This window comes from Nelumbo nucifera, chromosome 4, assembly GCF_055504915.1.
Source record: "Nelumbo nucifera cultivar China Antique chromosome 4, China Antique-T2T, whole genome shotgun sequence".
Taxonomy (NCBI): domain Eukaryota; kingdom Viridiplantae; phylum Streptophyta; class Magnoliopsida; order Proteales; family Nelumbonaceae; genus Nelumbo; species Nelumbo nucifera.
The window spans coordinates 29736098-29761365 of record NC_142652.1 but is presented as its reverse complement, the minus strand read 5'-3'; the positions used below and the strand labels follow the sequence as shown (position 1 = coordinate 29761365).

The following is a 25268-nucleotide window of genomic DNA, read 5'->3' as shown; positions in this document are numbered from 1 at the left end:
TCTATCAATGGAAGTATATTGGTTCAATCCTACCCAAATCAATATAAATTCATTGCTGATGGATTAGTTCTAATCCAATCCAATAAATACTTTTAATTATTAAGGTTGCATTTGACATTTCTTATTTTAAGGATTTATCTTTTTTTTTTTACAGTTAAAAACTCGATATTTTTAAAGAATGTCAAATGCAAGGTTCTAAATATTGATACGTCCGATACATTGGTAGAGGCATATCGAGCAGTATTGGTACTGTTATTTATTTATTATTTTTTCAAATCTGATTCAGGGGGGCCAGTTTAAGGTTCCTCCACCCACTGAACCCGTCAAAACCCCGATATATCCTCTATAAGGGTGTATCGGGATGCTCCCAATACGATATGTATCAGCCGATAGATACATAACAATTTTTTGAACCTTGACCAAATGCAACCTCTGGACTGATTCAATTCAATATGTCTTATTGGCCTATTCAATCTGTGTAAATTGATTTTGATTTGGATTGATCCAACCCGAAATCAGTCCATTGACACCCCTATTTGCGAGGGGTGGTCTCCTATTATTAAAAACTCTTCTTCCATATAGCGTCCTTATTGGGAATATCTCTTATATATGTTAAATTCATGAGAGATATTCCCCATATGTGTGCAAAGCTTTTACTTGGAATGCTGTTGCAGCTTATGCAGTCATTGAGCTGCGTTGACAGTCCCTTTCAACAAATTAACTATGATGGCTTTGGTCTCATGAAAACCTATTTTCGGTTTTCTGGATTTTTATCAAAATAGGGCTTCAAAACTTTTGGGGGTTCCTTGGCAAATACAATGCAAGAAGCTGCTGAGTGAAAGCCCTTCCAAATGGGCATAGATATGCTCCAAATCCAATGGGTATCACAAAGAAAGCTCAGTTTGGAAGGAGTATAAATACAAATATATATGTATTATATAAATACATACAAAATACAAGATTTTGCACTCTATATATTTATATTTGTTCTTTTCCAAACTGAGCCTAAGTTTTATTAATTGGCCCATTGTGAAGCAGGTTTGGTTTATCATGAGCAGAGTGACGGTGCAATTTGGGCGGACTCAAGTTGGGCTTTCGTCAAAGGCACCACCCAAAGGCTTGAGCCCAAAGCAATGTAAAATGCTAACTTGGGTACCCCTACCGGTCCATTAGTTCAGGAATCCTTGACTGAATGGTGGGAAGAAAGAATTCTTGAAGGCAACGCTGAAGAAAATAATGAAAGATGCTGGGAAAACTCACTTGTTAATCCTTCGACCCCATACCGAAATAGAATTCTAGTCGAACAAAAAGATGGGTTTGGCCCAGCCCAATTTCTAGCAGTTGGCTGCCTCGTCACTAATTTTAATGGGCTTCCTGTGGGTCTCATGACTAGGCCCATTTATATTTTATCTAGTTTTATTTTAGGTTTAATTTATGTTTTTTTATTTCAGTTTTTAATTTTTTATAAATAAAATAAATTAAAAATTGAAATTTGAGGTAAAAAGGCATTATTTTGGAAAAAAAAATATCAGGGCAAGGCATCTTGGGGCACATAGATCACAAAAGGTTATCTTAAGTTAAAAAAATCATCCTGATCCAATAATCAAATACAAAGTTATGGTTTCCAGAAGTTTTCACTGGGTCAAGCAGGTCAATGATTCAACTGCCCCGAATTGACAAGTCTTTTGACCAATTCAATGGTTTTGGTGAAATAGCAAGTTTAAAAAAAAAAAAAAAACTGGAATTAGAAAATAAGGCTGATGGTTCAAACAATTCAACCATATGGATCAACGACAGGTTGAAAATGTTTGTTTTATATGGAAATGAATATAAAATAACATTTTCTAAAATCATTTATTTTCCTTCATTTTACATACAATATGAAAACTAGAAGATGTTTGAGGCTCTCCTTTGTGAGATTACTTGTTGAAAGGCTGACAAATAAGGGGTTTAGTGGTCAGAGAGATTAACAGCAAAAAGAATATAAGTCCTTAAACTAAGTAATGCCAAATACAGCCTAAAATGATAGTATTCAAGGAATTGTTGTTGTTGCTTCTTTCTGTTATTGATAATCATTAAGAAATTAGTAAAAACTTGGTGATTATAGAACCAATGATTTTCCTGATTTTAGGTATGTCAATATATATAGGCTTGAATAGACAGCTTCTCTCTCATTTCTGTTTGATTTATAATTTTTGTTAAAACATCATTAATGTTGTTAGCAGACATGGGGGATAAACATATATATCTTTAACCCAACAACTCTCTCGTGGAACTTTGCACTCAGCCTTGGTTTCAGGGTTAACACTGACCCGCTACTTAATCAAAACCCTTTGAGCTTGAATTGTCCATTAGGCTTAGTTTAAGGTTCTGTTTGCTTGCAGTGCAAATTTAAATCAGATGCAACATTTTCAACCAATTCAAAATTGCATGCATGTACTTTTCTGCAACGATCATTTGTGACCTCTTATTACTAGCTATATGCAAAATATGTGGTTTTTTTATTCATTCGCACTATTGGCGGTACAAAATTTATAATTCAAAATTTCTCATCTTAATTACTCCTTAATTCTCTCTCATAGAAGGTGGAGACCATGTCATTTGACTTTCCATTTCACTCCCAGACAACAACTTTTCTCTTAATTAGGCTCAGTTTTGGAAAGATTATAAATACAAATATGTACATTAGGCTCAGTTTTGGAAAGATTATAAATACAAATATGTACATTAGGCTCTATTTGTTTGTGATATAAACGCTGAATCGGGGTATTTATGTACCCCAGTTCGCGTTTGGGAGAGCTTGTTTGAAACGTAAAAAAGTAATGATTTTCAGTGCAAAATTGTATTTGTTAACACTTGTACTCTGAGAAAAGAATATTTTTGTACCTATTTTTTGGATACAATTTTGTCTTCTTTTGATAATTAATTTTTTCTAAAGTTAATGCATTGGAGCATAAGATAGTTAGAACATTTAATGATGAACCCACACTTTTGCACTGATTTCAAACAAACAAGATGAATGCGAAAACAGTTTAAAATATGAACCGTGTTTGTAATAATAAACCAAAAAATGAATAAATATGTAGTATACTTTGCATTTGCATTGCAACCAAACATAGCCTAAGACTCAATTTTGAAAGAATACAAATGCAAATATATACAGTATAAATACATACAAAATAATATAAAATATAAGACTTTACACTCTACATATTTACATTTGTGCTTCTTCCAAACTGAGCCTTACAGACGTTTCAGCCCATTGAATCTTAAATTTATGTAATCACTGAAGACTTTGTGCAACTCTTGGATTTCTTGGCCCTACTTACTTAATGAAAAGACTACTTTCTCTAATAATTTATTGTTGTCTCAGTGGTAAACTTTTATTGCCCAAGATTCTCACAAGCAAAAGAAAACAAAAAAAGGGGGCCGATTTATTGATTGGAGACTGAACGAAGGAACCGATTTTGTGTTTTAGTAAATAGTCTAGATCCCAATTTGGGAATCGGCTGATATGGATTAAAGACTTTTTTTTTTTCTTTATTTTTTATTTGGTACGCAAGTTTTATCCATCTAAATCTAAAGTCTTCACAAAACTCCAACTGATTAAGAAAATATAATCACTTCTTAGCAGCTGATGAAAGCCTATATTATCTTCGATCTTGGTAGTTGGTGACCATCTCATCTCTAGGAGGAAGACAATCCTTGATTATAGAAATTTGGATAAAACTCTGAGCCCATTCATGGAGATGTGGGAACCTATCTGCATCAAGCAACTTCATGCCTCCAATTTCCTCTAAGACTTCGAGCCAGTGAGAAATCCATCCAATCACCAGTTCGAGAAAACCAAAAACTCTTTCCTCCAAAGAGTTTTTCTTTTTTACCTTCAATTTGCTTCTCGAAATTGTTTAGTGTCTCCAGCACAATCTCTACGGCTTTCTCCTTTTCAGGTCCTTCAGCACAGCAAGCTGCCCATGCATCCATTAAACACTAATCAGAAAAATGGGTTTCGTCAGCCAATCAAGGAAAAAAAATGAAAGAACAAGTAAAAAAAAAAAGGAGCAAACAGAGTAAAGGGTTGTCCTTCCACATCTCATCGATATACTTGAGGAGACTCGACGATCGGTATACTGTTATGCAACAACATTGGAACCTTCTTATGAACTGGATTGTACTTGAGAACACTGTTTTCAAAACCGGACGGTCAGACCGGAAAAACTGGGAACCGGTTCCGTTTTCCTCTAAAATTGTTTTTTCCCTGAAACCGTTAATTTTGGTCAGTAAACTGCTGAATCGGCCAATTAATCATTCGAACGATTTGACCATTTTAAAATTTTTTAATTTTTTTTGTCAAAACAAGCCGGCCCTTCGGGTCAAACGATCAAACCATTCGAACCGATAACCAGACCCCTGATCGATTCGATCACCGATTCATTTTTAAAAACCATGCTTGAGAAGCAAAGATACTCATATTCAATCCCCTTAAGCTTAAGAGCCCATGCAATTCTTTAACAGAAAGGGCTAGTAGAAGGCCCAATCACTTTCTCCCATCTCTTAGAGCCTTGGTCTTATAAAACTTAAAACCAATCCAAGTTTTCTGGTATAGAATTCTTGGTTCTTCTCCCTTGAAAATTTATAGAAGTTGGGTTCTTAAAAGTATTGTTACCTACTACATTTTGACAAATATATATAGGAACCTTTGAAAGTCCTCGTTCGACATGCAGCTAGGCTCTCTCGAAGTTCTTGACTTATTTAGACACTGTGTTGCTCTGTTGCAAATTTGAAATTGGTACTGGGATGACTTTTCTTTTCCTGGATCACTTTCCTGTGAGTTGTAATCGGTATCCAAAAGGCCATCTTTCTTCCCCTTTTTCCTTTTAGTATTGTTTTCTAATCCTGCCAGTTGGTCGATTTTATTTGATCAAAGTTCTATTAACAAGGGCTTAGAGATTTAAGGAGGAAGGTCTGTGTATGATGTGCTGGAGTTTGGATAATGCATGTGTTCTGATCTGGTGCTCCCTGCTGGTAGAAAGTTTGGACGTCGGGCTGGTGAGGTCGTCTGGTCAAGCTGCAAAGTCTAGTCAAGCTGCAAAGAGAATAGTATCAAAGTGTCTAGGTTGTTTTACTTGGGGTGAATACTCCAATGCTTAAGTTAGTGAAGAGAGTTTTGAGAGGTAGAATACAAGAAAACTAGTGTGCTTGAGAGCCAAATTACACGTACCTTCTCGAATGACTGGGATGCCTTTATATAGGCACAAGTTGCCATGGGCTTCATGCTACAAACCCAAGATCTCTGGGGGGGACGTTGCTTACCGGCCGCCCACCTCGCTCAAAGACGGTTTCCGCATAAAGCGATAAAGTTCATCTGGTTGCCTCTAAAGCGAGCAAGGTAGGAGTCAACTTCGTCAATGGGGCGACGTGATCCTGGAGGATTCAAAGACGATAGCCTACTCATGATGGGGGTTGGCCACCACGTCTTGCAGGTCGCCAACAATGCTTCAGCCAGGTCGGCAAAGAGAGATCGCCCCTCATGCTGAGGTCCCTAGCTCAATCCTACAATGACTGACCTAGTCTTGTGATGGATGACTTGGTCTTGGGTTGGGCGACCTGGTCCTATGATGGTCCATTTGGTATTGTGATGGGTGACTTGGTCCTGAGATGGGCGACCTGGTCCTGGGATGGGCGACCTGGTCCTACGATGGTCGATTTGATCTTGTGATGGGCGACTTGGTCTTGAGATGACCGACCTAGTCCTACGATGGGTGATCTGGTCTTGTGATGGCTGACCTGGTCTTGGGTCGAGGTGCTTACAAACCGGTCTTGCATACGTGACGCTGAGGTGTTAAGCAATGGATAAGAGTTGCCACATGGCGCAATGCCATAGGAGGGCCAAATCGCCATGTGATGCAATGTCACTGGAGTTTGAATAATGTGTTTATTTTTTCAAAAACACATCATCCAAGGCCAAGAGCCTAAATAGACTAGAGACAAAATCATGCACATTAGGTTGGGCTACCTACAATAAACATTAGTGTGTTCACTTGTAACAGATAGTCCAACCCAATGTATATATACAATTTCGTCTCCAGTTCATCCAGACTATAAGGCCAATGCGATTGTCATTTTCCCCGTGAATTATTTGGGCCATTTGAGGAGGCTGAAGAGGAGAAAACTCAATTATATATATGCTCGGATGGGTGGTACAAAGAAATCAATTGTATGAATATGTGAAAAAGTAAATAAAGTATCTGGCTGCAAAAATGTATTTTCGGACTGGCTAATATATATGTTCCTGAGCATATTCAGTCAACCCTCTCCTTTCATCAGCCCAACAACACACAGCTTAGGGTGCAGTTTACATTTGGCCAACAATAACGACCCAATTCAACTTGAGAACGAATAGGGTTGTTGGGTTGATGGAGGCCCATCTCACCCCTAGGGGAGGCAGCTCCTAGGATAAGGTTAAGATAAAGCAAGACTCTTCCAAGATTATCAAGACAAAGCAAGACTCTTCCAAGATTATCAAGAAATCAAGATTAGAATTCCAACAAGACTCCAAGAAGCATCAAGATTAGCAAGATAATCCAAGATTCATGCATCGAGGGAGATCGGACAATGGAGATCAAACCAAGAAGAGTTTGATCCTACCAGATTAGATATTTGGATCTATCCTAGTTGTTATTTCCTAGTTCTTTTACAATTTCCAAATGTATTATAAATACTGTTATTTTCCCCAGAATTATTCATCAATTCATACTTCATATTTTTAGAATTTCTTCAAGTTCTCTTCTTTGAGTTTTCACCACCTTTTCTCTCTCCTAGAGAATTCGGTGTTCTTCGCTAGAAGCTAGCGATCGCCCGGTGCTTGCATAGCCAGCTCCGGTTTCCATTGCTTCCACGATGCGTCAGGTGGTATCAGAGCAGGGAGTCCGCCTAGTCATGGCCAACCCAGACGGTAGCAGTCGCAACCCACCCCGTGACGGAGATCAGGGGTTTCCAGCTGTTTGGAGAGCAATCGAAGAGCAGCGCACGACCACACGTAACATCGAGCAGTAGTTGAAAGAGATGGCTGAACAACTGCGAACCTTGTTACGGGAGGTTGCTCCACAGAACTGAGAACATCCACAGCAAATCGAGGGAGACGGTCACGATAGACCACCCGTCCATACTGCGTTTCGACGACCAGTCTTGGACAACGACAATGATGATGATTTAGAATTTTGTGGTGCTCCTGTTCTTCCCGACAATGATAGAAATGGTAGAAATTGGCATAACCAAGGTAATTTCAATCCCCGTAGGAATAATGATGAATTCAAACTTAAAGTAGATATTCCTACCTTTAGTGGAGATCTTGGCATAGAAGGACTTCTAGATTGGATCACAGAAGTCGACAGATTCTTTGACTACATGGAGATACTAGAGGATCGAAGGGTAAAACTGGTAGCTTTCCGACTAAAGGGAGGCGCATCTGTTTGGTGAGAACGGATGTGAGAGACCCGGATCAGAGAAAGAAGGGGTCCTGTTCGAACCTGAAGGCGCATGAAACAATTAATCAGAGGTAGATTTTTACCCCCTGACTATGAACAATATATGTTTGAATCTTATCAGATGTGCGCGCAGGGTTCACGTAGTGTTAATGAGTACACATCAGAATTTTTAAGATTAGCAGAAAGAAACCAGTTGTCTGAAAGTGATAACCAGCAGGCATCCCGTTATTTGAGTAGGTTAAGACCATTCATCGGGGACAAAATTGGTGTCCAAATGGTTCTTAGTGTGCAGGAACCAAGGAACTTAGCCCTGAAAGCAGAATTAATGTTCCAAGACAAGGCGCGTAGTGATAATTACCGCCGGTACAGTGGGAGCGACAACAGACCGGCAATTGTCGGCAGGAACAAATCAGTCTCGACAGTACAACCCTCTCACCCAGCAAGCACAAGTAACGCCGGTAAGGCTACTACAGGAGGACATACTCGAGGTAATCCTTCTAGCCCTCCTAAACCCAGTAACCCTTATGCAAGGCCTATTCCTATTAAATGTTTTAAATGTAATGAGGTTGGACATAGATCCAGTGACTGTCCCAGGAGGAAGGCAGTTAATATGGTAGAAAGGGAGGAGGAAGAAGATATTGAGGAGGAGGTATACTGTGGACCTGATGGGGAGGATGAAGAGGGTCCATATGAACATGAGGAGTATACTTGTGTGGTAAGAAAATTAATGTTGTCCCAGAAAAATAAAGATACTTCTTAAAGGCACAGATTATTTCGTACCAGATGTACTGTAAAGGAAAAATTATTTAATTTAATTATTGATAGTGGCAGTCAAGAAAACATTATTTGCAGGGATGTCATCCAACAATTATACCTGATTCTTGAAAAACATCCCAACCCATACACAATTGGGTGGATCAAGGAAGGAGGTGGCGTACGGGTGGAAGAACGCTACAAGGTACCTTTTTCAATTGGTAAGTACCATGATGAAGTATATTGTGATATAGTTGATATGGATGCTTGCCATATTTTGTTAGGGAGGCCTTGGTAGTTTGATACAGATGCAAGACACCTGAGTAGGAAGAATACCTACCAACTTGAAAAAGAAGGTACACGTTATACTTTGTTACCCATAGTAGAAAAAAAATATTACAAGTGCTCTAAAGGCACATGAGAAAAATTTCCTTACCATCACCCATCATTATGCTGAATTTGTTAAAGAATGTAAGGATACTCATGAAATACATTTGTTAGTAGTAAAAGGAGAAAATGTTAATGATGAAAATAAATTCCAGTGGAAATACAGGGACTACTAGATGAATTCAATGATGTAGTTCCAGAGGACTACTAGATGAATTCAATGATGTAATTCCAACGGAAATCGAGGTCGGGGTTCGTATTCCGAATCATCCACCGACTTAGCTCGAAACCCCTCCTGTAGGAGTCTACCATCAGATCATCGAAATCCGGCGAAGCAATGTAATCGCTAACAGCCTTCTTCTTCGCGTCTTCGATGCCTTGAGAGAATATCTGAGTCCTCTCCCTGATATCCTCCTGAAGATACTCGACCTGGTGCTCCAGGTCCAGCTTTATTTCCGCCATACGCTTCACCACCACTCCCATGGCCTCGGCATCCCTTTGAGACCTCGCCTGCCCAGACCGCGCAAGGCGAGCAGCAGCCTCAGCAGCACGAGCATTCTCCTCGGCAGTCCGAGCAGCCTCCTCGGCAGCTCGCGCCTGCCTCGAGCATTTCTCCACCTGGTTCGCCAAGGCGTGAATGGAAGACTTCACCTATCAAAGGAAAACGGGATCAAAGAAACGAATAAAAGAATAAAAGCCGAGCTCTAAAGAAGGGAGCACTTACCACCATGGCATGAGTAACGGCACGGCAGGCCACTTGGTGCAGAGGGAGCTCGGTCCACGCCGCAACTTCCTCGAGAAACATCGCCTCCTTACTCCGTTGAAGAGCATGAACAGGCGACAGCACGCTCCTGAAGTCCCCCGGGGCCTCCGAGCCCGACGGCCCAGCTCGCATATGGGCAGACTCGGAATAGGCGGGGGGTGTGTGTGGTTTCGGCATAAGGAGCCCCCGCCGGCTCCTGCATAGGAGGAACCATCTCGGGCTCCTCTGCCGGATAATCCGGCACCTCGGGCTCCGCACCCCGGGATGGCTCGGCGCGAGCTCGCTTTGCCACCCGCTTTCTCCTCTTCATGCCCTCGAATAAGTGCCCACCTCGGGTCCCTCGAGAGTCCATCGTACCTGCGAAAAGGAGTTCGGCATCAGTAAGACACGTAAAAGAAGAGCAAGACAGGATCACTAGGGAAAGAACCTACCCGAACTCAGGCCCGCAGCAATAAGCTTGGCCTCCGTCAGATACCATTGACAATCCAGCCCAAGCCGCGCCCATTGCCGGAGGCCCTTCGCCGTCTCCTCATCAAGTGTGATGCCGGAATCAGGAGCGGCCATCCCCCAGCCGGTCTGAAACGGCCACCCCAGCGCACTTCGCACCCCGAAATAGTCCCGCTTCCACGCCGGGACCTTATTGGGGAGTCCGTGTAAGAGCTTGAAGCCCAGGCGAGGGGACAGGTAGTATGCCCGCCTACGCCCAGGAAGGGGACCCACTTGCTTTTTCAGCATTAAAATGGAAGAGAAAATCTCCAGATCCAGAGGGAAGTTCTCGTCGCAAAATAAAGAGATCGTTCCCACTAAGTTCCTAATAGAGTTCGGGTGAAGCTGGCCAACCGTCACACCGAAGTGGTTTAGGACCTCGACAAGAAGAGGGTGGAAGGGCAGTCGCAGCCCCACGGCGAGCTGTTCCCGGAAAATCACGATCTCATCAGGACTGTGTTTCCAAGGGAAGCTGCCCGTAGGGATAAAGTAACCGTACTCACTAGGCAAGTCGTAGTAGTCTACGAGGGTTTGAAGTTCCACAGGCGTCATAGTCGAAGGGCCGAACTGATCTACAACCCGGCCACGACGGGAGGTGGACGCCGACCTACCCGAAGCACCTCGGGCGGTAGGCCCGACCCCTTCCTCAAGACCTACATCGGGCTCACTTGAACTACCGGGGGACGCAAACTGGTTCGTAGAACCTACATCAGACCCGCTTGAACAGTCTGAACCCTCCAAACCAGACATCGGGAAACGGAATGGGATTCCAAAAGCACTCACCCGGGAAGAAGATGAAGCAGACCACGAGAGCTCGAACAAGCAAGGAAACCTGGGACGCGAGCTGAAAAGCCTGGACGCGAGCTGAAACTTAGGCGCGAGCTCAAGATGTACAACAGTAGCAAGGACGGGCCCCCCCCCGCGCACTATTTATATCCACAGCGGCCGGAAAGCGACGGCCCAGATCGAAGCCAATCCAACGGCCCACAGCCGCGCTAAGCCGCACGTCTTCCAAGACCAATTAGCGCACGTCTTTCCGAAACTGACGGAGCGTTGCGCACGTCTTGTCAAAGGACAGGTGTCGGCACGCGTCTTCCCGAAACTGACGGGGTATCGACGCACGTCTCCTCGCAATAAAAGCGTCTGCAGCACAACTCCCGAACAACTGCCGTCACGACTCCCAAACGCGCGCCCTTTTTTGAAAATCAAATTAGAGCAAGCGTGCTTGGCACAGACCAAAACCCTCCTGCTACCTTGCAAACTCCCCGCGCCAAGACGGGACCGTTGTCGCAGGGAGTGGGGGGCAATTGATGAAGGGAAATTTGGCCCGACCTCGCGATCGCCCGACACGTGGCAAAGGCGAGCAGCTCGGGACAGTAGAGCGCCCAAAGCGAACATCGGAAGCAAGTCCAAGCTCACTACCGAGCCCGAACTCCAGACCGCTGTACTTAGTCCGAGCTCCTTGTTAAGAGCGAGCTCCCTGTTAAGGGTCCGAGCTCCCTAAGAACCCGGGCTCCCTAAGTCCGAGCTCCCTACTAGGAGCCCGAGCTCCCTGTTAGGGGTCCGAGCTCCCTAAGTAAGAACCCGAGCTCCCTAAGTCCGAGCTCCCTACTAGGAGCCCGAGCTCCCTGTTAAGAGCGAGCTCCCTGTTAAGGGTCCGAGCTCCCTAAGTAAGAACCCGAGCTCCCTATTAAGAGCAAGCTCCCTACTGGGAGTCCGAGCTCCCTAATAAGAGCGAGCTCCCTACTGAGAACCCGAGCTCCCTGCAAGGAGCACGAACTATACTGGGCCCCAAGCCTCACAAAGCTGACCCGAGCTGGCCCATGGCAGCTCGGAACACTCCAAACCGAACTCAAGACACCTCGCTCGCCACTCCAACACTTCACTTCCAAAGCACCAGGCCAGCCAAACGTACCCGACACTAAAGACGTCCGTATCCAAGGGCGACGTACCTGACTGATTTGGGATCTGACGCCTGACAGCCGCATTTCAAACGGCTTCCTGCTACCGCCACCTGCAACCGTCGTCACTAGCCGCAGAGACGGCTCCGACAAAAGGAACAGTGGCGGTTCTGTCCGGCTAGAGGAAATGACATCCGAACTGGCAGGAGTTCAAAAGTAATCATGCCCGACCTGACGGAAGCCTGGAAGTGAGTGCGCGAGGTGGTTATAAAAGGCTTCTACCCCCCAGGAACGAGGTATACTAACTTTCGCGCTATCTGGTTTATCTTGCCTTTGAAGGATTCTAACTTGAGCTTCGGAGCCCTTACGCCGGGTTCTCCCCGGAGCTTCTCTTCTCCTTCCGTTTCAGGTCCCTGTTACTCAGTTCAGAGGCAAGATCATCGACAGCTAAGACCGGCCAGATTGTGCACCATCAGGAACACTATTTAATTGCAAAATAATTTGTTCTCTACACTGACCATTAGGCCCTAAAATATCTTACTGGGCAAAAGCAATTAAGAAGTGATTTGCATGCTAGATGGTCTGCCTTCCTAGACAAGTTCCCATGTACAATCGTGTATAAGACAGGACAGCAAAATAAAGTGGTTGATGCACTTAGCAGGCGTGTAGCTCTCATCAAGACCCTCAGTGTTGAGATTGTGGGTTTTGAGTGCCTAAAAGACCTATATCCCCAGGATGAAGACTTCCAACAGGTATGGGAGAAATGTGTAAATAAGCAGACAGCAGATGACTTCTTTATTTATGATGGGTTCCTTATGAAAGGGGAGCAGCTATGTATCCCTTGCACCTCCCTCCGCGAAAAGATCATCAGGGATTTGCATGAAGGGATAAAACAGTAGAAGCAGTTAAGGGGCGATATTACTGGCCAAAATTAAGAAGGGACATGTCTACCATAGTAAGTAGGTGCTATGTTTGTTAGACAACTAAGGGACAAACCCAGAACACAGGTCTCTTCATGTCTCTATCCGTTCCTACTGCTATAAAGGAAGACTTGTCCTTGGATTTTGTGCTAGGCTTGCCAAAGACTTAGAAGAACATGGACTCCGTCTTCGTGGTGGTTGATAGATTCTCAAAAATGGCACACTTCCTCCCATGCAAGAAAACAGCAGATGCATCCGCTACAACCAAATTGTTTTTCAGGGAGATTGTCCGCTTGCATGGGGTACCCAAGACCATCACATCAGATCGTGATACACGGTTCCTTAGTCACTTTTGGATGACCCTGTGGAGGTTGTTTGATTCATCACTTAATTTCAGCAGTACAGCCCATCCGCAGACAGAAGTGGTAAACTGAACCTTAGGGAATTTACTTCGCAGCATATGTCGAGAGAGGCCAAAACAGTGGGACTTCACCATAGCCCAGGCTGAGTTCGCCTATAACAATGCAATGCACAGTTCTATAGGCAGATCCCCATTCTCCATCGTGTACATGAAGGTCCCTAACCATGCACTGGATTTAGTGAAGCTACCTAGAGTACTCGGCACCAGTATCTCAGCAGAACAGATGGCAGAACAAATCCAGTCCGTCCAAGAGGCCGTGAAGCAGAAGCTAGAGCACTCCAACGCCAAGTACAAGATGGCCGCAGACAAGCACCGCCGACCTCAAGTGTTTGATGTAGGTGATGAGGTTATGGTCTTTTTAAGGAAGGAAAGAATTCTCGTAGGTACTTACAACAAGTTGAAGCCTCGGAAGTATGGTCCCTACAAGGTCGTGAAGAAGATCAATGACAACGCCTATGTAGTGGACCTACCGGATCATATAGATATATCCAAGACCTTCAACGTTGCTGACCTTCACCAGTACCTGCCAGAAATTACACTTGCCTATCCTAGTCACGGCTCGGGGTCGAGTTCTCTCCAAGTGGGGGAGAATGATGGAGGCCCATCACAAGGCCTATCTCACCCCTAAGGGCGGCAGCTCCTAGGATAAGGTTAAGATAAAGCAAGACTCTTCCAAGATTATCAAGACAAAGCAAGACTCTTCCAAGATTATCAAGAAATCAAGATCAGAATTCCAACAAGACTCCAAGAAGCATCAAGATTAGCAAGATAATCCAAGATTCATGCATCAAGGGAGATTGGACGGTGGAGATCAAACCAAGAAGAGTTTGATCCTACTAGATTAGATATTTGGATCTATCCTAGTTGTTATTCCTAGTTCTTTTATAATTTCTAAATGTATTATAAATACTGCTATTTTCCCCAGAATTATTCATCAATTCATACTTCATATTTTCAGAATTTCTTCAAGTTCTCTTCTTTGAGTTTGCGCCACTTTTTCTCTCTCCTAGAGAATTCGATGTTCTTCGCTAGAAGCTAGCGATCGCCCGATGCTTGCATAGCCAGCTCCGGTTTCCATTGCTTCCACGCTGCATCATGGGTTGATTTGAGGATTGGATATATAAGTATCAGAGTTGGAAAATGCTAGTTAATTTGATGTAAAACTAAGTTTGGATTATGGTTGTTGAGAGGCTTGAACAACCTCAACATCCCACACCCAATGCATGCTTGTAGTTATATAATTTTGCATATTATGTGCGATAGATGTATTAGTTATATATTTTTACACATATATAAGGCATGTTTAATGGTTTTGTGGTCATTTCATCCGGTTTTTTTGAGTTTAGCCATCTCCTTTTCCCCTTCCGTCAAATTTGAAGTTTACTTATGATTGCCACTAGACGGGTTTGAGTTTAGCAATCAATTCTCTTCTAAACCACTGGTTGGTTTAGTTGCTTTGTTTAAAAGTTTCTTGTTGGGTTTATCTCTTTTGGAGGTTTGACCCTTCGTTTTGGTACTTTATGGATTCCACAGAGTCTTCACAATCTCTTTCTCCTCTGCTGGTGCTCTAGATTGGTATCTTTTCTTCAACAGATTGGTCTATAATCTGGATTTATTTCTCCATCTTTTTATCAATTTCTTGGATTATTATGGCTGGTTTTGATTGTAATATCTTGTATTTTTTAGCATTTTTTAATGAATTCTGCCACATATGGGGCTTCTCCCTCTCTCAAAAAAAAAAAAGCAAATGTCAGAAAAACACGGGAGGTTTAAACAATTTATTTAAAAATAAAAAAGAAAAATATCTGGATCATACTAGTATGTGGGAATCATTGTTTTTTATATATAGGACAAGTGAGGAATCTCAGCCACAAACTTCATACTTGATAGCAACTCATGTCATAATGGGGCATAATCATTTACGTTTTCTTTTTTCATTATTTTTATTTTTTATTATTTTGATAAAGATAATAAAATAATGGATAATTTCTGCCTAACAGAATAAAAACATTTAGTTAAAAGGCTCATTAACTGTGACATTTGTCGCACAACTATTATGTACTCACTCCTTGTGCTTACCTAACGTACATACTACATCCGGACCCCATTACAAGGGGATTGTGTGGTCATAAATCATTGGTCATATCATAAATTTCCACATACTAGCATTTACCAAAAAAGCCCATATAGAGGGACCTGGCATTCTTTGGGACTATTCATGATCCAAAATAGGTGGTGGGCATTATACACTTTTAATCCAAAAACTGAACCAAAAGTTTTGGTTTCAATTATTTTAGTTTTAAAAAGTTTTGGTTTGGTTAATTTGATTATTGGATATTTCAATTTTTTTCTTTTAATTTTCAGAATAGAAATTTTGATTATCCAAAAAAACTGAATGAACCAAATTTCACTATCATATATTAACCAAAAACTGAAAGTCTTTTATTTGGTTTATTGCATGGTTTTTAAAACTGACCCGGTGATTGAACCGGTCAGGGGTCCGGTTATTGGGTTGAACGGTCCAACCATATGAACCGAATGCTTGGCCCATTCAGACAAAAAAATATTTAAAAAAATTTTAAAAAATAAAAAACGATCAAAATTGTTCGAACTGTTCAAACAGTTAACCGCCTAATTCAGCAGTTCACTGACCAAAATCAACAGTTTTGGAGGGAAATGGAACCGGTCACATGACCGGTTCCTGGTTTTTCCAATCCAACCGTCCGGTCCGGTCCGGTTTTAAAAACAATGATTTATTGAGTTCAATCTTTAATTGAATAAACCGAATGATCACCCTTGAGTCCTTGATTTCAAAGTATTCAAATTTTTAATTGAGTTCTAACCCATTAACACTTGTCGTTCATATGTGATCCCTGAAGACTTGTGCTACTCTTTGGATTCTTAGCCCTATGTATAAGACTATAAGATAAGGTGAGGACAATGGAAAAAACTATTTTCTTTTATTGTTTTTGATTGCTTCCTCAGTGATAAACTTCTTCCCATGAGATAAGGAGAGTATGCAGAGCTGATTTTGTAGTTTGGATCCTCATATGGGAATGGATTATAGGGCTGCAAAAACATCTCATTGTCTAAATTCAAATTGTAATTTAAACCAATTAAAGATAATTCGAATGTGATCAGTTTAATTATTATAATCAGATCAACCATGAATCAACTTATCCACTCCTATATGATCCGATAATATCCCATTCGATTTAAATATAGATGCTCATAAATCTTAACTTCACATTATATCTATCAGTAAAGTTGATTTAAATGTTGTTTTTATTAAATTGTCATAGGTTTAAGTTTCAAATAAGTTACTTTTGATTCATTTTGTTGAAGAAAATATATTGTTAAGGTCATTTTTAGAACCAATTTCATGTTGCTAATCTACTCTGTTATTGGATAATAAACACTTCAAACCATAGCAGGGTTGTGATTATCCGCCAAAAAAAATCTGATAGAAGATGAATCCATCGAAAACCGCGCTGAAAAGTTATAAAAATCAAATAAAATAAGTTTCAATCTTTCCTCTGTTCTTTATGTTTCTTAGCAGGCAAACTTTAACCATCTATATATATATATATAATAAATGTAAAATCTTCACAAAACTCCAACTGATAAAGAAAATATAATTAATCACTTCTTAGCAGCTAATGAAAGCATGTATTGTCGGCTTGATTGGAAGTAGGCAACCATCTCATCTCTAGGAGGATGACAATCCTTGATAATGGGAATTTGGATAAAATTCTGAGCCCATTCATGGAGACACGGGAATCTCTCTGCATCAAATAGCTTCATACCTCCAACTTCGTCTAACACATCGAGCCAGTGTGGGATCCATCCAATCACCAGATCGAGAAACCCAATCGTCTTTCCTCCAAAGAATTTCTTCCCTTCAATCTGCTTCTCGAGATAGTTCAGTGTCTCCATCGCAGTCTCTACAGCTTTCTCCTTTTCAGGTCCTTCAGCACATAATGCTGCCCATGCACCCATCAAACACTAACCAGAAAAGTGGGTTTCATTAGCCCAAAAATCATGAAAGAACAGGATTACAGAAAAGAAAGAAAAAGGAGCAACCCAGAGATACCTTCTCATCTCCAAATTTAGCCCAAAATCGTGCCAGAGCTCTCTCATGAGGATCTTCAGGCAGCAAAGGATTGTTCTTCCACGTCTCGTCGATGTACTCAAGGATGACAAGAGACTCTGCAATCGGTCTGCCGTTGTGCAAGAACACTGGAACCTTCTTATGGACTGGATTATACTTGAGAAGCAAGGGACTCTTGTTTCTTAAATCCTCTTTTAGATATTCATATTCAATCCCTTGAAGCTTAAGAGCCCATTCAATTCTGTAACAGAAAAGGCTAGGAGAAGACCCAACGACCTTCACTTCTCCCATCTCCTAGTCCTTCCTGCAACAGAAAAGGGAGGTCTTTTCTGAATTCTGATATAGAATTCTTCATTCTTATCCCTTCAGAATTTATAGACGTAGGTGCTGAGAAGTATTGTGTTGATGTGCAACTTATTAGATATTTTATTTCTGGTCAATACCTACCATATACTTTGACATGTCTTATTAAAAAGCCTAAGTATAAAGTAGGGTAAATTACAAAACCCCTCCAGTACTATGAGGTTGTGACAAAATTCCCTTTATTTTCTTTTGTGACAAAAACCTCCCTGTACTATGACCTGAGACAAAGACCACACTAAGCTAGAGCTAACTTTCTAATGGCGGAAAAGGATCAGACCCATCATTCGGCATCGGCCGTAGCTCCAACCAGACACGACGAAGAAGAGTCAGGTACACTATCGGCGGCTGTATTGCCATCCAAAATACCCTAGAAACGACCTTGATTCATTTCTACATGGACAACAGCGTCCCTTCATTTCTCCACCCCGACCAGTTCCGCCAAGACTGCTTGGATCAGTTCCGAGATATGAAGGCCACGAACCCGGTTGAGCTCCTAAGCATATTTCCCACTTGTGGCTTTGGCAAATTTTGCTCTATGAAGTTCCTCTCTTGTTCACCCCAAGATGGAGGAGTCTCTGTTCGGACATTTTGAGCAGCGTCGAGTGATTTCGACGGGCAACCACCCGAGGAGTGAGTTTTACGAAGAGTTCTTGGCAATGGCCGAGGCGGTTTGGTTGCTTCACTTGCTGGCCTTTGCGCTCAAGCCGGATCCATGCAATTTCCAACCAGAGGAGATGAATTTCATCCTCTACACATGGAGAGTGTCATCGAGTTTTCCGGCCGGCGGGAAACTGAGTCATTTACAGATTCCGTTGAAGAGTCTCAGGATAGCAGTTCCTGCAGTTCAAGCTCTGATATTTTGACGTCTGTTGGGACTACGAATGAAGAACGGAACCATAGTAGTTCAGAAGAGGCGTCCTCTCCGCCTTCACCAGGCTGGCTGATTCCGAAGTTGGAGTTACAAAATTATTCGATTTCTGATGCTGACAAAATGCCCCATTTGGATAATAAGAAATTAGACAAACAAGGATCAAAGGTTTCGGGTATGTTCTGTTCTCTACTTTTTTTTTTTCCTTTTTCTTTCACTTTGTTGATAACAATTTTCCGGTTAGCTCATTTTAACTGATTTAGGGATTTCCGGTTATTCCTGGGTTCAAGCTGGGAGACGGTTCGATCATAAAGGCTGAGGTGCATTCAAAGCAAGTTGTGTTTTGCCTTTGCCTCAAACTCAATTTTACTATTCACAAGCCCAAAGCTCAAAAGCAAAAGCTTACAGGATGAGATCATGTTGAGATCAAAGTGCTTAATCCAACACTGTTCGGACGAATAAAACAGGCCATTCCAGATCCGAGTGCAGGGCTTGGTCACGAAGGAGACTAGCAGCTTGGGTTTGCACCAGTCTCCTGGCCAACACAGGGATGCCCACGATGGATTTGTTGATCTGCGAAAGAAGGGGATTCGACTAAAACAGTCTCGCCTCCTCAGCCTTGGCCTCCTCGTAGGACTCGTCCTTGATGCGATTCCTCATACAGACGTAGCCAAGCCCAATGTTCACATGTCGGAAGTGACCTTCTCGAGCAGACCTTCGGGAGCTTTATCACATTTAGTAACCACCGCCAGCGTCCTCTCGCCGGTGGTATCAATGCGCTGAGCCAGGTAATAGTCGCCACCGGCTAATAAATACCGCCACAATTGAACCTTAATGCAGGCCATCGGCGATTTCTGACAACAACCGAATTCCAACTCCGACGGCAGCAAGAAATAACCAGGAGTAAGTAAATCTTCAAATTGTAAAGATTTTGCTTACAATTACAATGAGATTAAAAAATATTAGAACGGTGGATTTCAACGGAAAACTGACGGAAGGAAGTCTTTGTCCCATTATCATAGTACAAGAGAGTTTTGTCACCCGGGGTCTTTGTAATTTACCCTATAAAAAAAACTTTGAATGTCTACGATCAAAGAGATCACATCTCAACGCACGCCCTATGGGGCGCCGATGTGATCTCACAATCAACAGCCTTCGCTTCCAACGTGCTCTCTCGAAAAGATTTTAGACTTTCATTCAACCCATTGTTGGATAGTAGGGGTTTACATGGGTCGGGTTACCCCAGGTTGCAGTGCAAATTTATTTGCACTGGTACAAATATATGAGAGTGTAAATGTAAAAAATGTAAATTCTTGTTTAATTTTGTTTTGGATTTTATTTTATTTATTATGTTTTATGTCTTAATTTACTTCATTTGTACTGAAATCAAACAAAATAAACTAAAATTTGAAACAAAAATAGGTCAGAAGTTACATTCAAACATTTGTACTCCCATGATTTTACATCAGTTATTTGCATTGCAACCAAACACAGTCATATGATCAAATTGACCGAAGCAATTAAGTCAGTTCTGGTTCTATGATTTTGTTCCAATTAATTATTGGGTTGGGATTGGTCTTTGTTGTCTCTAATGGATTCAGACCCAAATCAATTATATAGTTAATAATATATGTATGAAGGCCTCCTGATTAGTTTTATCTTTGTTATATTTTATGTCTAAATTAAATGGTTAAATTTCATAAATAGTAATACAAAATCTATGATATGGGGAAGACATAGGTATTGAAAGAGTTTTGACCAATCAAAATCCACCCATGGTTTTGATAAATAACACCTAATTGCTACCACGTTTATGATTCTAGTTGACTAGTTAGATGTTTTTCAAATGGCAAGTATAGATCTCAAGAATAATCAGGTCAGACCTGATTGTTGCAAATAATGATTGGGGTTGTTCCGAGACTGATAGATAGGTGTTAGGCATCATGGTTGATTTTGTTTTTAAAAACAAAAATACCCGCCACATTAACAAAAACAATATGATTTTGCTGATGTGGCAATTACTGTTGTTTCAAAAGTAAACCAACCATGTGTCAACACCTTCATTTATGCTTTTGGAAGGGATAGATTTTGTACTATGACATAAAAATGGGAATGAGAAGTTGCAAGAAAAAAAAAATACACAAAAATAACTAGCTTCGATCCAAGTCTCTACTACAACTAGCTGTTGGAGAACTTATAAACTAGCCGGTTGGCGCTTTGCTAGATTGCAAATCCGAATTTAATGTTTATAAACGAATTTATTTTTATCAATTTTAAATTACATATTTTGGATTCAAAACTAATATGTTATCATCGGGACCTGATCTAGTAGGCACAACATAAATAAGCATGTCAAATGAGCACTTAATAAGTATTTTGACAACTGTCCAAAGTGGGTTTTAATCCTTTTCAAGGGTGGAGTGAGGGTATTTTAAGGGACAGGTGTAAAAAAAAAATTCAAGTGCTCATTGAACATGATTACAACTTGTGCCTACCTGATCCGAACTGGTTATCATTTGGCATTTTTAGGGGTGGCCACAAGTCGAGTTCTTCACGAGCTACTCGAGTTTGACTCGTGAAAAGTATGGTTCAGCTCAATTTCAACCAAGCTCGAGCCCAATTTATGGGTTTGATTAACAAACGTACCAAGCTTGAATATATATATATATATAATAAAATTATAGAAAATAATATATAATAAAAATATTATAATTCTTAATTTTTTAAATATCAAATAAAAAATATTTTTTATTTGTATAAAACATTTTTTTCTCAAATCGAGCTCGAGCTTATGAGTTTTTAACTTGAGCCAAGCTCGAGCTCAAGGTTCTAGCTCGAACTGAACTCAAGCTCGAGCTCGAGCCTCGTACTATTCGACTTGGCTCAGCTCAAATCCATCCCTAGGCATTTTGATAAAATAGTTATTTCTATCTTGTTCTCATCTCTTTTGGTAATAAATAACTTCAATTTGTAGAGGATCCAATTAGGGTGCAAATTGATCAGATTTAATCTGATTCGTTTAAGCATGGTTTTGAAAACCAGAGTGAATCGAACAATTGAACCATTTGACCTGGGAACCGGTCATGGTTCTAAGTTCGGTTTTGGACCCAAAAATTGCTTGACTGGGGTTCAAATCAGATGGTTAGACCGTATGACTTGGGAGTTGATTGTGAAAGTTGTTCCATTTCTAGGTTGGTTTTTAAAACCATGTATTTAAGTCAAATATAAATAATCACTTAGGCCCTGTTTGATGATTAAGTACTTGTACTTGTTTTAACAACCCTTTAGGCTGTTTGGTAACCCACTTTTTTAAATCACTTATTATGTTTTTAAGTACTTATTGGGGTGGGAATGTTTGGTAAGCTACTTTCCCCATAAGTGCTTATATTTATTCAAATGACAATTTTAGCCCTCACTTCTCTCATACATATATACAATACTTTTCAATAATAATAATAATAATTATAAATAATAATAATAACTAAAATTAACAGTAATAATAATAATAATAATAACAATAATAATAATAATAACAACAACAACAACAACAACAACAACAACAACAACAACAACAATAATAATAATAATAAGACGATGAACAGGGGGAAGGTTGTCGTCGCTGCAACTCCCCTATTCTCCCTTCGAGTGACAGAGAGCGTCGACAACCTCTCCTTACTCTCTCTCTCTCTCTCTCTCTCTCTCTCTCTCTCTCTCTCTCCTTTTCTTCTTCTTCTCCTTTGTTTTTGTTCTTCTATAATCACTGAACCACGAACTTGACACTGTTCATCTTGCTCTCCAAAAGAGAACCAGTGGCAGCTGAACGTCTCTCTTCCGGTTCTTCGACACCCAAACAACAACAACTAGATCGAGCTCTGTTTCAGAGATTTGAGGTCGAGCTACGAGCTCTGTTTCAAAGATCTGAGATCAAGCTACGAGCTATGTTTCAGAGATCTGACTTCAAAGCATAGAGGAAAGAGGCCAAAAGGAAGGTTCATCGGCCACGGTTCCTCACCGTTGATCGTTGCCGATGGACCTGCAACTGGTGTGCCGCTACTGCTAGGGTTTGAGGATCGAATGAGTGGAGAAGGGGGAGGTATAACCTCGCGGAGGTATTTTAGTCATTATATAAATTTGTAAGGGGCTGGTTCGTCCTAATATTTTGGAGAAATACTTCTTCAAGAAGTACTTAAAAAAAAGCCAACTTGAAGTCACTTTTTCAAAGAAGTACTTCTTTAAAAAAATACTTTTTTCCTACTTTTTACCAAACACCCATAAGTACTTAAAAACCACTTAATGTGTGGTCCCATGTCTTAAAAGAAGTACTTCTTAAATAGGGCCTTAGTCATAAACAGATCAAATTTAGATATTGCTTGATCCGCTCCCATTATATTATTTAAAAGTCTTTAGAATTAAGTTGGATTTAGAATTCATATCAATTTATTTCTGGTTTTATAATACATATTTTTTGTTTTTATGTTTGATTTTATAAACTTTTGCTAATTTTGTATTGATTTACTAATATTTTAATCGACTCCAAACTCCAAACATCTACATACATAAATGAATCAAAACTTGAATTTGTGTTGCTAATATCTATTACATATGGAATCAAATTTAGATAGATCGGATTGGTAATGGATTATATTTTGTTATATCACTATCCAGATTCAATCCAATTCCTTTACAACCTAAACTTGGTAATTTCTTTTTTTTTTTTTTTGCTATTTTCCCCAAAGTAAGTGGTTGCAGAAATAAAATTTATGTCTATGCTAGAACAAACCAAGTCACCCCTTAGTTAGCCTAAACTTGGGTTATGTTTGGTTCCTTGGGTGTTTATTGGAAAAATGTCACTACATCAGCGCCACATAGGCATTGGCATTTATTATGGATGAAACCATTGTTTGGTTTTCAACATTTATCAAATAAACATTAAAAAACAGAAATGCTTTGCTTTATGTGCATTAGGTGGAAAGTAACTTTAAGTTGAGGGAAATTTCAAATTCTTGTTTCCCCCAATGCCTTAAAATTATTGAAACACAAAATGCTTATGTGGCACACTTTAAGTTGAGGTGGAAAGTAACTTTATGGGTTGTTACTTGAAACACGTGCCCAATCAAACAACAAAAGCAATAAACGTTTAAAGTAGTGTTTTTCAAATAAACGCTTATTTGATAAACACCTCTTCAATAAAATGCCCATGAAACCAAACACATACTTTGTAGTTGGGTTACTGGGTATCCCTTTGAAAAAGGAGGCTTGGGATCAACCGACAACACTATAGGTAGTCCATGGTTACATGGACCCTCTTTGATCCCATGCTTGAGTCACTTGTAATGTGCGCTATGCAATAGCAAGAAAAATGCATTCTTTCAAAATTAAGCCTTATGCTCACATTGGGAAGAGGCATAGTTGTCAAGGCGTCCCCTAGGCGACTAGGTGCCCTTGGCTAGGCACCTCGCCCAAACGCCTTGACTTTTAGCGATTTGGCGCCTGCTTGGGCAATTAAGCGGCCACCTAGGCGACAAAAATGACAAGGTGGGCGCCTTTTATAATATCATTTATATTGTTGTATCCTATTAATATATGTGTTAGTACATATTATTATATGCTATATATATATATCGATTATATTTTGTTTTAATATTTTACTATTGAAATTTAAAAGATCAAAGGGTTTTAAGAAGAGAAAAGAAAGAAAGAAAGAAAAGAAAGGGGAAAGTAACAATAGAATAATAAAGTTTTTTCTTTTTCTATTCTCTCTCTAATTAAATAAAACAGAAATTCAATCATCATTTTTTTTTTCTATTTTACTTTCCATCTTGAATATTTATCATATAAAGTTAATAACCTTCTTTAGCTGCTAATTAATATGAATTTGCTCTATTAAATACTTATTATAGTAGTATTATTTTTGAAAATAATGAAATTAATATATGTAAAAGATTTTTATCTTTTAGATGTGATGATTTGTCACATTTTTAAAGGAAATTTAATGTTCTTAATAAAGAGAATTGTTATTTTTCAATTAACATACATGCTGAATTGTATATAAGACTGGGAAACTAACCAAAAGTCGGTTTTTCATATTATAAAATTTTTATCGCCTAGGTGACTAGGCATCACAGTGTTGCCCAGAATTGCCTAGACGCCTTGAAAATTATGGAAAGAGTATAAATACAAATATGTACTGTGCAAATAGAAGATTTAGGCTCAATTCGGAAGGAGTACAAATACATTTTTGTAGAGTACAAAACCTTGAATTTTCTATTATTTTGTATATATTTGCATTGTACATATTTGTATTTGTACTTATTGCAACCTGAACCTTAGGAATACAAAGTAATATAAAGTACAAGGTTTTGCACCCTACATATTTATATTTGTATTCTTACCAAATTGAACCTTACTTTTGTGCTCAAAGGGGTATAATTGTACACGTTATGGTGTAAACTTGAGGAGTGATATATGCATTTCTTTGTTGTTAAGGCTCCATTTGGAAGGAGTACAAATACAAATATGTAGAGTATAAAACCTTATATTTTGTATTATTTTATATCTATTTGTACTTACATATTTGTATTTGTACTCCTTCCAAATTGAGCCTAAGGCTGCGTTTGGAAACAATGCAAATGGAGTGAATCCCGGTTCAAGGTAAATTTGCACTTTGGTTCACTTTTGCCTATGTTTGGCAATATTACATTTTTGCATTGAAAATGACAGACCAATGCATATTTACATTGATAATAAGATGTAAAAGTACATCAGTTAAAAAGAAGTAAATTTGCATTCAAGTGGGCTTTTGATAAAA

At 40.0% G+C, this 25268-nt stretch overlaps 1 protein-coding gene, 1 long non-coding RNA gene and 1 pseudogene across 2 annotated transcripts; 1 reads left to right on the top strand and 2 right to left on the bottom strand.

Annotated features, from left to right (window-relative positions):
• Positions 1 to 3293: 3293 nt before the first annotated feature.
• On the bottom strand, positions 3294 to 5348 carry LOC148792117 (putative glutathione S-transferase; annotated as a pseudogene).
• An 11283-nt stretch (positions 5349 to 16631) lies between these two features.
• Positions 16632 to 17585, bottom strand: LOC104613340 (putative glutathione S-transferase). The gene is made up of 2 exons (XM_010281121.3): positions 17212 to 17585; positions 16632 to 17123 (listed from the first exon to the last, which is right to left on the bottom strand). Exons 1-2 carry the CDS (start codon positions 17518 to 17520, stop codon positions 16761 to 16763), a joined length of 672 nt encoding a protein of 223 aa, XP_010279423.1. The 5' UTR covers positions 17521 to 17585; the 3' UTR covers positions 16632 to 16760.
• Positions 17586 to 17645: 60 nt separating this feature from the next.
• On the top strand, positions 17646 to 19998 carry LOC148792116 (uncharacterized). Its single transcript, XR_016085329.1, has 2 exons — positions 17646 to 18635; positions 18724 to 19998. It is a non-coding gene; the product is annotated as an uncharacterized LOC148792116 (long non-coding RNA).
• The last annotated feature ends 5270 nt before the right edge of the window (positions 19999 to 25268 follow it).